Source organism: Vespa crabro, chromosome 7, assembly GCF_910589235.1.
Source record: "Vespa crabro chromosome 7, iyVesCrab1.2, whole genome shotgun sequence".
Taxonomy (NCBI): Eukaryota; Metazoa; Arthropoda; class Insecta; order Hymenoptera; family Vespidae; genus Vespa; species Vespa crabro.
The window spans coordinates 1,606,421-1,619,671 of record NC_060961.1 but is presented as its reverse complement, the minus strand read 5'-3'; the positions used below and the strand labels follow the sequence as shown (position 1 = coordinate 1,619,671).

At 26.3% G+C, this 13,251-nt stretch overlaps 1 protein-coding gene across 13 annotated transcripts in view; it reads right to left on the bottom strand.

Annotated features, from left to right (window-relative positions):
• Positions 1-13,251, bottom strand: part of LOC124425514 — an 88,068-nt gene that overhangs the window by 51,493 nt on the left and 23,324 nt on the right. For 2 of the 13 annotated variants that reach the window (XM_046965954.1, XM_046965953.1), the window contains exon 2: positions 8,955-8,995. The exons of the other annotated variants lie outside the window; for them this stretch is intronic. In XM_046965954.1, the coding sequence (XP_046821910.1) occupies positions 8,955-8,981 (27 nt within the window). In that variant the 5' untranslated portion in view covers positions 8,982-8,995. The remainder of the gene's footprint in view (positions 1-8,954; positions 8,996-13,251) is intronic. 13 annotated transcript variants of the gene reach the window in all.

Genomic DNA, 13,251 nt, shown 5'->3' with positions numbered 1-13,251 from the left:
ATGTAATATTTTATGGTAGATGGGTATATCATATCCCTTAGGGATCGCATTAATGCTTCTTTTTTTTTCCTTTTTTTTTTTCAAAAATTATTCCGTGACATGTTTGCTCTCTAATTTATTTTGAAATTACATCTCTATTTGACTTTCTTTGATACGCCCTCATTGTTCTGGGAAATAATTAACCTTTTGTAACGAAGTATTAGTACATACTGATATCATAGGAATTAGTTGACTAATTAATCATATAATCCGGGACGTTATTAGCCAACTAACTCCGAACGATCATTTTGACTTGAATACTCTACCTAATTTCAAATTATTAATGTATGAAAATTAATGTAAAAAAATAAAAACAAAAAAAAAAAAGAGAGATGCAATGCTGTTCCAATATGTCGTCTAATAAACGAACTTTTTAAAAATATTCCTTCGATGTTTATTCTGTTATAATTATAAAACAAAACAACAAAATGAAAATGAAAGATCTTTCAGAAGAAAATATATTCATTTACCTAATCAATTTTTCGAAAAACTTCTGATACATGCATGCGGTATCATAGTATTGAATAAAAAAAATAAATAAATAAATAACGTATTATTATAAAATATAAATAACATAAATAATATATTATTATCAATGACCTGAATCTACGGTCATCTAACTTTTTGCGATAGATCACGCGTCAGTACAAACTTATTAACAATTAATCAACCTACCCCTATAGGCAATGAACTTCGTTCTCCCCTAAACTGATATATATATATATATATATATATATATATATATCCTATGTATATATGTATAGGTATATATAGATATCCTGTTTATTTCGAAAAATTGGAATATTTTATGAGGGACTGAATCAAACAAATTTTTTTACATATATATATATATACATATATATATTTTTTTTCTTTTTATATGAAGGGGAACATGATATGGTGCCAATTTTATTTTTACAGGTTAAAATATTAAAGGTGGGAAAAATTTTTAAGTCAAATTCATTTCTTTAATTTATATTTTTTTATATTGTATACTCTGTATATTCTGTGTACATGTATATTTTTCTTTTTCATAGTTGAAATTTGTTAAGACGAATTTAACGACGTATCACGGAATCATTTATCATTATAAAATATTATAAATTATATATTAAATTTGTAAATTTTTAATGAACGTAATCATGTATATTACTGGTTGCTGGCTATTAGGTTGCATGTTGTAAACAAAGGTCGAACTTCTTATGAAATAAATTTCGTTTATTTAGGTCGGTCATTTAAGAAGCATGAAGGAAGATAAGAAATTGCATGCGGCCTAACAACCGGGGAACCAGCGATACAGGTTTATTGTATTTTTTAATTATTCACAAATTTATAATATTTTATAATAATAAATTATCTCGTATGGCTAGTCGCTAAATACGTCCCAACAAGTCCCGTTGAATTACGAAGAAAAAGAAAAAAATAAATAAACAAATAAATAAGTAAAATAAAATAATAAAATATTATATATAGTATCGTTCAAGAATATAAAATTGGCTTTGAAATTTTCTTTCGAAATTCGATCCACAATAAAAAAAAAAAAAAAAAAAAAAAAAAAAAAAAAAAAAAAAAAAAAAAAAAAAAATAAATAATAAATAAAAATAAAAAAAAATGGCATCGTATGATGTTTCCCATCGCACCAAACAGATCTATAGGGAGAATTTTTTTTATAAGTTTGATTTCTCATGAGATATTCCAAGGATAAACAAGGCCACCCTATATGTATATATATATATATATATATACATACATATATACATTTGCACGCAATTATATACATGTATATACATGTATATACATATAAATAAAGTGCTACACACACGCATATAATATTTATACATATAATATATTATATATATATAAAGTGATGTTTTAGATATAGATATACACTGAAGTAGTACATTGAAAATATTTATTTCGAGAAACTTTCAAAAAGAGAGAAAGATCAACGAAGAAAGTGAATTGGCAGTTGTCTTGAGAGAATTTAACGACATTACATTGCCAGATTAAGGTTCTGCACTTTGACCTAAAGTTAAAGCTTTGTAAGACTTGGTCGGGTATAGTTGATTTTCAGAAGATAGATCGGAAAGTGTGAAAGAGAGAGAAAAAGAGAAAGGGAAAGAGACAAAATGAGAAAGAGGAAGAGAGAGAGAGAGAGAGAGAGAGAGAGAGAGAGAGAGAGAGAGAGAGAGACAGGGAGAGAGAGAGAGACAAAGAGAGAGAGAAAGAGAGAGAGAGAGATAAGGTTGGGACGAAGGGGTCATATCCCACGGGTATCTTACGATTACGCATTAAGCTTTGGCTTTTGCGGTCTGTCGGCAACTAATTCCTCAACACTATAGTACTTAGGATATGTCTGAGACTACGAACGAAACTTTCTATCGATCCATACCCTTCTCTTCTCATCGCTCTATTTCCTCTCTTCCGATTTGAGATCGGATTTTTTATTTCCTCCAATATATTCTACGAATATATTGAGAGAAGATATCAGACGAATAAATTGCAAAATATTGTTATTAGTTGTTCATTGTTGATAGTAAATTGTCTTTCTTTTTCTTTTTTCTTTTTCTTTTTTTCTTATTTAAGATTAATTTGACAACAATTGTTTCAACAATGATAAGAAACGTATCTGATTATATGATAAGAGAATTAGTTGATCTAGTGTTAACAATATGACAAAAGAATACTGATGAAATAATATGTTGAAACGAAATAAAAAAAATTTATAGCCTTTTAGCTATAATTGTAATAATAATAATTATTATTATTATTATTACAATTATTTCAAGATATTCGTAATGTCGTGTATTATGAAGTATGACGTTATTTTAATTGAAAGATATTTATTAAGTTTTAATTTTGAATGAAAATGAAATAATTGAAAAGTGTTGTAACGGGATTAATTAAAGAAATTGTTTTTCTTTCGAAGCTTAAAGTTTACAAGTTAACCTGATAGATTACTACTTTAGAATGGTTGATAAATCACGATCAACGTTAATCTCATAAGAGCAAACGAAAGAGAATAAATAAAGGAGACAAAAGTTCAAGAGACTTCGTGCCAAGGACGACGTAGAAACGAGGTAACATGTCTAAGTTACGAACACTTACCTATATATATATATATATATATATATATATATATATATATATATATATATATATATATATATATATATATTTTCGTTGCTTAAGTACGATCCGTTAATTCTTTGATGAATTAGGTTCTCATCCGTTGCACGTTGTTATGTCATCGATGCCGTTCGTTTCGACGTTTTCAATGACTGGTCCGCGATGTACTTGACAATAAAGCGTTGTAATTCGAATGGCTCGTGTACGATCGTGTTCCACCTTTCCACCTTCTGCATTAAGGGCCTCATCAATTATTCGACGCACAAGAGTCGTGAACAGCATTAGAGACGAAATATCTCACGATAGTACACTTGATTATCTCGAATTACCTTTGGCTCACTATCATTGAGAAACTAACTAACATTAAATACAACTGATTTTGATTTTCTAACCCCTGTTAATGTTTTAACAAGCTAAACAAAGCTGATATTAGCGACAATACATCTATCACGTATTATCATTGACTCATTATCATTAAGGATATGTCAGTTAGGATTGAATTCGACTAACGTTGATTTTCTAATCAGGACAAACATAATCTCCATTAACGTTTTATAATGAAAATAAAATTGATATTTGTGACACAATAGATCTATTGTTTCATTATCATTGAGATATTAGCTAGGATTAAATACGTATGACCTTGATTTTCTATTAACAAATAAAATTTAATCCCTACTAACTTTTTAACGAGAAAAATATAGCTGACATTGATATTAGAGATATTAGAACTTTGACAATATATTCGGTTATCTCGAATCATCTTTTGACATACTATCGTTGAGATACCAGTTATTGTTGTATATATACGTTTGATTTTGACTTTCTAAACTGATCAAATCTATATTATTATCTAGTATTACCTATATCTTTGATTATTTATCGAAAACAAAAATGATAGTGATATTAAATGGGGGAAAAAGAAAGAAGGAATAGTATAGTAACTTTAGATTTTGTAATATTTTGAGATCCTATTGCCTATATCATTTCTCCTACACCTTTCTATTCATTCCTTTTATTCCATCTCTAGATTTCCTTCTATTCTCTAGAGAATACGAAACAGTTAAGATAACGTCAAACTTCGTCTACCTCCTTACGACGATTTCACCTAAATGGAAATCATCTTATATAGTAGTTTGGAGAAACTACGAATATTGCGATTTTATTCCTACAAGGTTAACTGATACATACATATACATAAATACATAGATATATATACTTAAATGCATCGATGCATAAAACAAAAGACACGTTTTAGCTTCATTTATATGAATTGTTCTGCGTAAAAATCAATCGGATAACTGATACCCTTTGAATGAATATTTTGGATTTTTCTACAAAATTTAATAACATTATCTTGATCCTATTCGAGTATCATTAAATATAATTAATTAATACTTAATTAATTGTCGAATATATTATTCCATTCATTTATCATTTCTTTTTTTATATATATATATATATATATATATATATATATATATACTTTTTTTTTTATAAATCTTCTTTATGATTTCAAATATTATGTCTTGGTCACATTCCTATTTCAACTTGATTTCAAGGGTGACGAGGGATTATGTACTTTTTTCTTTTGGATTTTTTACCCCATTCAAAAAGCAATGCATTGTCCGCTTTGTTTTCAAGCCAGAATATCCTGAAGCATTGGCTTAATTTATGATGAGAATGGTTAGCATGAACCTAAAGAAAGAATTCTTTCATTTAGAAACGTAAGTAGGTTGCTCGAGCGTATTTCAAGCGTCGTACGTTTCATTGAAGTTTTTAAAATAGTCTAGTTAAATTAAAATGAGAAAGAAAGGAAGAATGAAAGAAAGAAAAATAATTACAAGGCGAGATCAAATATTTCGTAACAAAGAATATTATATTCGATAGATAAATTGAATTTTTTCATAAATAACAATTTTTTTTTTTTTTCTGTTAGAAATCAATGGAGAAACTTTTTTCTTTTTTTTTTTTTTCTTTTTTTTTTACACACATCAACACAGAAATTTATGATAAATCTTTAGGAACTTTTTAAATTAGTCGATATAAAATAAAAAAAAAATGAGAATTATTAAAATAAAATTAAATAAGAAAAAAAAAAGAATAAAGAAAAAAAAAAGAAAGAAAGAAATTTTCTTCTACGATTTCTAATAAGAAGTTTGACTTCTCTTCGAAACACTTGAAAGAATTTCGTGAAACTTAATCGAGGTTAATAAAGCCATCCTCCTCCGTCAGAGTTCGAGTTAAAAACTTTTAGCATTGTTGGGATATAATTGAGGAGAAAATTTGAAGTACGTCATTAGATGTTAACAAATTATTCCGTCAAACGATCGTTGATCTTCTTCTCTTTCTTTTTTTTTTTTTTCTTCTTTTCCTACTTTCCCTTTACATCATATTGAATAACATCAAATGATTCCGAACTAATATATGTTGTTAATTCGCTTTTTTCATGCTGATTTTTCTTTTTTTTTTTTTTTTTTAGAACCATTCTTAGCTCTCATATATCACGCAAAAAAGTTTCTTTTCTTTTCTTTTTTTCACAATTGAATGAAGTTGACTCCCATAGCTCACTATATTTACTTTCGAATGAAGGTTAGAGACCAAGACAAATCATGGACGTCATATAAAGTTTACCCGTTAACGTGCTGAGACGCAAGGGAAGAAAAAAAAGTTATATCATTTGCAATTTTTATCGTGCAAAGTGAATAAAAAAAACAACCCTAATGATTATGTTACTTTGACTAAGTTGAACTTTTATTTTGTGTGAAAAGAAAAAAAAAAAAAAACTTGCTTGACGTGATTGATCAATATAGAAGTTTTTTTTTTTTTTTTCTAGAGTCAATGTGATAAGATCGTCACGACTCATCTTATTTTTAAGAGATCATGTGAAAAAAAAAAGAAAAGAAACAAGAAAAACTTTTCCGAATACATATCCGTGTTATCATAGTTATGTAGATAAAAGAAAGATTTTTTTTTCTTTCTTTTTTTTCTTTTTTTTTTTTTTTTTTTTTAGATGGATGAATGAACGAAACTCGTGGAGGCATGAAAACCACTTTCATTTCATCGTAGTTGCGCGTGATAGGCATATTAAGTGCCGTTTCCATAGTAACGACAATTTTATTACGATAGTCATCGAGTCGATCGTCCTTCTATCAGATATATACGTATGTCACATAACTCTATCTAACTATATCATATATATATATATATATATATATATATATATATATTATGAGATGTACATACATATATAATCGTCTAAGCAACTTTGTCTATAATATTTTTTACATAAGACTCTTTCTTTTATTTCTATTTTTATCATAATTACTTATTTTCTATATCTATTTTTTTTTTTTTTTTTTTTTTTTTTTCTTATATTGGAAGGGCATTAATGCATTACTCGTTAAAACAATTTTACTTTGATTAATATCTTCTTTCTTTTCTTTTTTTTTTTCAAATTAGATACCTGTATCAATGAATAGTATTGTAATTAGATAATACATATTATTAGATCATTAGAGATTTTCAAAAAAAATTTAAACAATATTTATAAAATGCAAATATAATTATATGGAACGTTCGAAATAAATTAAAATATTTGTCTGTTCTAGTTGCAGATATTTCAAATAGTTTTTAAAGAATTTGTTAGAGTAATAAAAAAGTGTGAAAGAGAGAGAGAAAGAGAAAGAGAGAAAGAGAGAGAGAGAGAGAGAGAGAAAAAGAAAGAGAGATAAAGAGAATGAAAAGGCCATTTCAAGTTTGGAATTGCATATCTATATTCGAAAGTAATCGTGAGAGAATAGTGAAGTATGGAAGAAGGGAAAGCCCGGCTTTGCCTGAACTATAATACCCTAGGTATACGACTGTACGTAGTGGAAACGTGGTAAAAGCTGACTCATCTTTTACATGAGTCAGCTCCAATGCAGCCCAAGTAGTTTAGCTATGTCACGTGTCAAGCTGGTAATATTTCGGATATGTAAGGGCGAAATGAAATGTCCAGTTTTCGTGTATTCGAGTACGGAAATAATATCACGAGGTATCTTAATTTCTCCTTTCTACCGAAATACAATATATGTATGTATATTTGAAATTCGAAATTTCATCTAAATATTTTGACATATGAATGTTAATGTTAACGACGATGATAAAATGGAATCAATTAAATATATATAAAAATTATTATAATAATGAATAAAATGAAAATCTTTCTTAATTTTTCTCTTTTTTCGTGATACGACATATGTACGTATATTTGAAATTTGTCATTTCTTTTGAGTATTATGTCGACATGTTGACGTTAACAAAATTTCTCCTTTTCTCGAGATACGATATATATATATATATATATATATATATATATATATCGTATCTATATATATCGTATATATATATATCGTATATATATCGTATCTCGAGAAAATATATATATATATATGTACATTTGAAATTCGTAATTTCATTTAAATATGTTGGATATGTAAATATTAACTAAGATAGAACCACTTAAAATGTTAGATATGTATAGATACTATAAGAAATATGTATAGTTAGTATAATAAATGTTATGATGAAAGAAAATCTATTTTAATTTTTCCCGAGGTTTATATTTGAAATTTGAAATTTTTGTTTAAATATATCGGCATATGAATATTAACGATGATGATAAAATACAACCAATTAAAATATTAAATATTTCTCGATATTATAATAAATGATAAGATGAAAACTTATCTTAATTTTTCCTTCTTTCAAGATACATACAATATATATATATATATATATATAATATATTCAAACGAAATTTCGAATTTCAAAAGTACATCTCGAGAGAAGAAGAAATTAAGATAGATTTTCATTTTATCATTTATTCATTTTATCATTAATATATATATTTGAAATTTTAAATATGTCGACGTGTGAACGTTAACAAAAATGATAATATACAATTAATGAAAATATTATGTATAAATATTATAATAAATAATAAAATGAAAATTTACTTGTAATGTACGAACTCAATTATTTATTAAAGGATCTTAAAGTAAAATTTCATATTTGTTTTCTCGACATAAGAAAAAGTTATTTTCTTAAAAACGTGAACATATCTTTTGTTAATATGATAACAAGATTACGTCTCGTCTTAACATTCTAATTAAATGGATGTCAGCTTAGGAGTGATCTTGACTAAGAACGATAAGCACGACTGTGCGGCCCTCTTCGCGACGAAATTAATTAATGTTTATCCTGTTCTCTAGTTTGTGTTTTGCTATTTAGTAGTTCGTCTACTCAATAACGCATTAGTGAATTTGAAGGAACTTACTTGATATTATAAACTTTGAAACTTGTCATTAGTTTAATTATTCAAATAATCTATGGTTAATACGTGCTTCGCTTCAAATTTGTGTAGACAGCTATAATATATAATATAAAGATTTCTTATGACTCAATTTTTAACATTTATCTATGATTAACAGTGTAAAGCAAAATTTGTGATTTGTTTGTTATGTGAAGAAAAAAAAATAAACATCCATTTTTCAAAGCTACTCGTTCGACATAGATATATACATACATACATATATATATATATATATATATATATATATATATATATATATATATATATATATATATATATATATATATATATATATATATATATATATATATATATATATATGGGCAAGGCTTTTTTGACACTTTTGCAATGCGTGCAAATTTATGGCATTGGTGACTATAGTGCTTATATATTATATTTTTATGATATATTTCAACGGGGAAATACTTACACGTGCGAAACATTTGAAGAACAGCATGTCAAAGGATGTTCCTGAAATTTGTTTTACATTTAAGTCAATCCATTTAACGTGAATATTTTCAAACTTGTTCAATTAATTCGTGATAGATAGTAAAAGTAACGTGACAATACAAATTGATTTTTTGTTACTATATAAATCATTTTTCGATAGATTTTAATATATCCTTTCATTTTTGCCGATGTGATATAAATATATATATATATATATATATATTTATATTGAAACATTTATCGAGAAAACCAATAAAAATGTTTCTCTCATTAATGTTTCTCTCATAATCATAATCATAATCGATAATTAGTATCGATATATAAATAGTAGAGGGGAAAAGAAAAAAAAGAGAAGGCAGTAAAAGAAAAAGAAAAATATATTAATAATATTTTTCATTTTCACTCAAGATCTAAATAAAATCGTATATAAAATTCTTCACAAATATATGCCATATAAATTTAACGAATAGAGAGAACGTTCGTTCGTCGATTGGTACTTTAACCTTTCGCTTGTAAGATTTAATTATAACGAGAGCGATTCGAAATGTAATAGAAAACGATAATGGTTTGAAGATAAGTTCCGCGTTTCTTTTTTAAAAAAAAAAAAAAAAAAAAAAAAGAGAAAAAGTAAAAAGAAGAAAAAAAAGAAAGGAAACAAAATGTTTATGAACAAAAAAAAGAATCAATAAACATATCTGGGGACATTTGAATGGAACAATATTTTTGTCGAAAATTAATAAAAAAGAAAAAAAGAAAAGAGAGAAAAAGAAAAAAACGATACAAAAATTATCCATTTCAAGTTACTCCCGGGAAAATATATTAAACAACAACAATAAACACAACAATTAAGAAGAAAGAAAAAAAGAAAAAAATATTTTTTTCCTTTCTATCTCTTTGAATGTATTCTTATACTTATCGTACAACTTTTAATCAAACAAATGTTATCTTTACCGAGTTAGAAAGTTTCCTTCTCATAAATTACTGTCCAGCTCGTCTAATAATCCAGTTGGCAAGATATATGTAACTATATCGGACCATCCAATGGGCAACGTCCTAATTTGCGGTAGCTCGTTTACACTATGCCATTGTCTAGTTGCATCTACCTATACGTGTATCTACATATGTATCCATATATATATATATATATATATGTATGTATGTATATATGTATGCATGTATGTACGTATTGTAGATATGTATATCTTCATATGTATATCTTTATGTATATGTAACTGCATAACTCTTACTTCTAGAGAACGCTTGACGATGACATTAAGGATCTTTCTAATCTCCCTCTTGCACTAACCATGAAACGTTTGAAACGACGCTCCGTAACGTAACTGTAAACATTGGGCTTCCTAGCAAGAAACACTTCCTACTAAGAAATGGACGTATTCATAATGAAATTATTTGTAAATACAAACTTCTATCGTATCTATTCAAACAAAATTAATATACATACCGTATGTAAGTCGTTTTAAAGAGAATCATTATGAGTAATTATCTCAATACAGATATATTTAATATTATATAGGCTTAAAAAATATTTTTTTTAAGTTTATTTCATTGGAATAGCTTTAAAACGTGAATAATATTATAATGATAAGATTGGAAAAAGGAAGGAAGGAAAAAAAAAGAAAAAAACAAGTTAAGATTTGTTTTAAAGTTATCCGAACTTTTTTTTTTTCTTTCTTTCTTTTTTTTTTTTTTTTTTTTTTTTTTTTTTTTTTTTTTTTTTTTTTTTTTTAACTCATAGTACTAACGGTGTTAAGTTGATATAGAATCTAGTATAAGAGATTAGCAAGTATAAAAGGGTTCCTTGCCAAGCATCTATGAATGTAGAGATACACACTTTAATACTTTACGGTCAGAGTAAGCATAGTCCATACAGGTAGTTCACACAGTAATGAGATAGAAACCACTTAACCCATGTACACGCGTGCCCAAGGACCTGCTTGGCTTCGTACCAATGTGTAGCTACTACGGTTTAGATGCTAAACTTTGCCCACTTCTCTTCATCCCTATCGAGTCTGAGAATAAATATGTAGAGATATCTTATCTCGTGTTGAAAGAAAACCTATGTGCGTTATCGTAGATTTATCGATTGTCTATGAACAAAGAAAATAATAAAAATTATTGCTTATATTGCTAAGCAAAAATTTACATTTATATATATATATATATATATATATAAATGTAAATATTAATGTTTATTGTTATTTAGTTCGAATTTAATTGTCTTTATAAATTTTTCAATAAAATTCGTATAATTCAAAGATGAATGTGTACCTGAATACGTATTCGATAATAAAAATCTTTAAAGGAAACTAGGTCGTATATTATTCGACGAATTTATTTTTCTCCTCAGCAAGGGAATATACTTTAATCGCCATAAATACATAAATTACATCGTCCTTAGGAATTCGAGATGTCATCCGAACTTGACGTACTTTTAATGATATGCGCATATACTTATTTCTTCAGAAAAGCTATCGTTCGAAATTGCAATTATCCGATGAATCTTTCTCTATGTAACGTAAAGAATTGATATTTCTTTTTGTTTTCTTTTTTTTGTTTTTTTTTTTATTTTTATTTTTCGTTTCTTTTTTTTTTGTACTTTTGTTTTTTATCTTTTCCTTCCATCTGATTGTTATTATTCGGATATAATGTAAATTCTTTCTCACTTGGACGAATTCGTGTCTTTATGACAAACGTGCTAATTTCTTTTTTTTCTTTTTTTTTTTGTTTTTCTTCTTTCACTTTATCTTCTTTTTTCTTTTCATAACGTTGAAATAATTTGACTCTCACGTAACTCGAGTTTCCCGTTAGTAATCTGCATATGAGAGTTCGCAAAAGTTTAATGAAACTATGGTATATCTAACAAAAGAAAAAAAAAAAAGAAAGAAAAAAAAAAGAAAGAGAATAAAGAAAAAAATGTCGAGCACAGAAAATCGATTTCAAAGAGATAATCTTTTTTCGTGCCTGTTTCATTAAAAGTTTGCGTCAGAAGATTTTGTATATTATATACATACACACACGCACATATATATATATGATATAGAAAATGATCGTAGAATTAAAAAAGAAAAATTCTTTTATTATTACCAATTAAGAATACTAATGTTAATGGCATATGTAGAAACACTAATCGTAGAATTATAAAAAAAAGAAAGATATTCTTTTTTGTTACCAATTATTAGAATACTAAGGTTAATGATAGAAGTACAATAATAATCATAGAATTAAGAAAGAAAAAATTTTTTTTTTTTGTTACCAATTGAGAATAACAATGTTAATGGTAGACGTATAACGATAATCGTAGAATTATGAAAAAAGCAAACAAATTTTTTTGCTTCCAATTGTTCTTTTTATCCTTTTACATATTCATATTTTATATTTCAATATATATGTATATATAGTAGTTATTCATAATGCTTGAATAAACATCTTAATTGCAGAACTATTCTCGTTCGATTTTTAATGAGTAAGAATAAATTTGCTTGGATCGTTATTAAACTGGTCAAGTGTTCGATTGAAACGTTGATGATGCAAAGACATAGACTGACTCAGGTCAGTTAGACCAATTTCACGAACTATATTGTTCTCCTTCTCTCGAATCAGAAACTACAATTGTACTAAAGTTAATAGTAGTTTCGAACACGCTTTCCCATCAAAAGATTTTAATGAATTACAGTTTGGTCATCGTAAATGTTCGATTGTGATTATTACATCATGCAAAAATTATGTTAAAACGTTGAAATTGGATCGATTCTTTCAGAATTTATATATATATATATATATATATATATATATATATATATATATATATATATATATTGAAAATGATTCGTTCCATACGAAATTAAATCTAAGTGATACAAAATAAATAAAAGTTTTTAACGTGTCAAATGTTATATTTTTTTTTCAAAATACACATACAAACGCACACACACACGCACAAAGTTATTTTATTTAGTTTATCGAAAATTTCAGAAAAATGATATTAAAATCGAAAAAGTTATTCGATCGATTTTAAAAATTTCTTTGAAAAACTATTCAATTTTATGTGATTTCGTGTTTTGATTATAAAGATCTTAATCATTCGTTTGAATTTCGAGAAATATTGTAATAATTGTTGATTTTGATCTCGAGTAATACCTACCGTTAATTAATTAATACCTTGTTAAAAACAATTATCAGATATCTACGCATTACAATTCATTAACTCAGATAATTCACACCCCATTCTGAGGATAGTTTTAATAGTATTAAAAGCA